At 60.8% G+C, this 355-nt stretch overlaps 1 protein-coding gene across 1 annotated transcript in view; it reads left to right on the forward strand.

Moving 5' to 3' along the window:
• Positions 1–185: 185 nt before the first annotated feature.
• Positions 186–355, forward strand: part of EIF4E (eukaryotic translation initiation factor 4E) — a gene marked incomplete at its 5' end in the record, with an annotated part of 50,206 nt that continues 50,036 nt past the window's right edge. The window contains 1 exon segment of the mRNA XM_006152176.3: positions 186–232. Within this exon segment, the coding sequence (XP_006152238.2) occupies positions 186–232 (47 nt within the window).

Genomic DNA, 355 nt, shown 5'->3' on the forward strand with positions numbered 1-355 from the left:
AAATTTCTTTGGTAAAAAAAAAAAAAAAAAGAAAAAGAGACTCCACTTCCCAGAAGTCTCTCGTTCTCCACGCAGCCGCAGTCTTGCGCAGGCGCTGCCAGGGCCAAACGGACACGTCCGTCACGTGGGCAGAGCCGGCCAATCTGGTTTGAATCTCATTTCTCTGCTCTCACCCCTCCCTTCAGGAGCGGTTGTGCGATCAGATCGATCTAAGATGGCGACTGTGGAACCGGTGAGTATTGCCTGTGGCCCCCACCCCCACCGGTCCCCGCGCTCCGTGTCCCTTCAGCCGAGGGGACCCCGCGGGACCGCGTTCCCGGCGCGCACGCTGCCCCTCGCCGCCCCCTCCCCCCTC

Source organism: Tupaia chinensis, unplaced genomic scaffold, assembly GCF_000334495.1.
Source record: "Tupaia chinensis unplaced genomic scaffold, TupChi_1.0 Scaffold000340_1, whole genome shotgun sequence".
Lineage (NCBI taxonomy): Eukaryota > Metazoa > Chordata > Mammalia > Scandentia > Tupaiidae > Tupaia > Tupaia belangeri.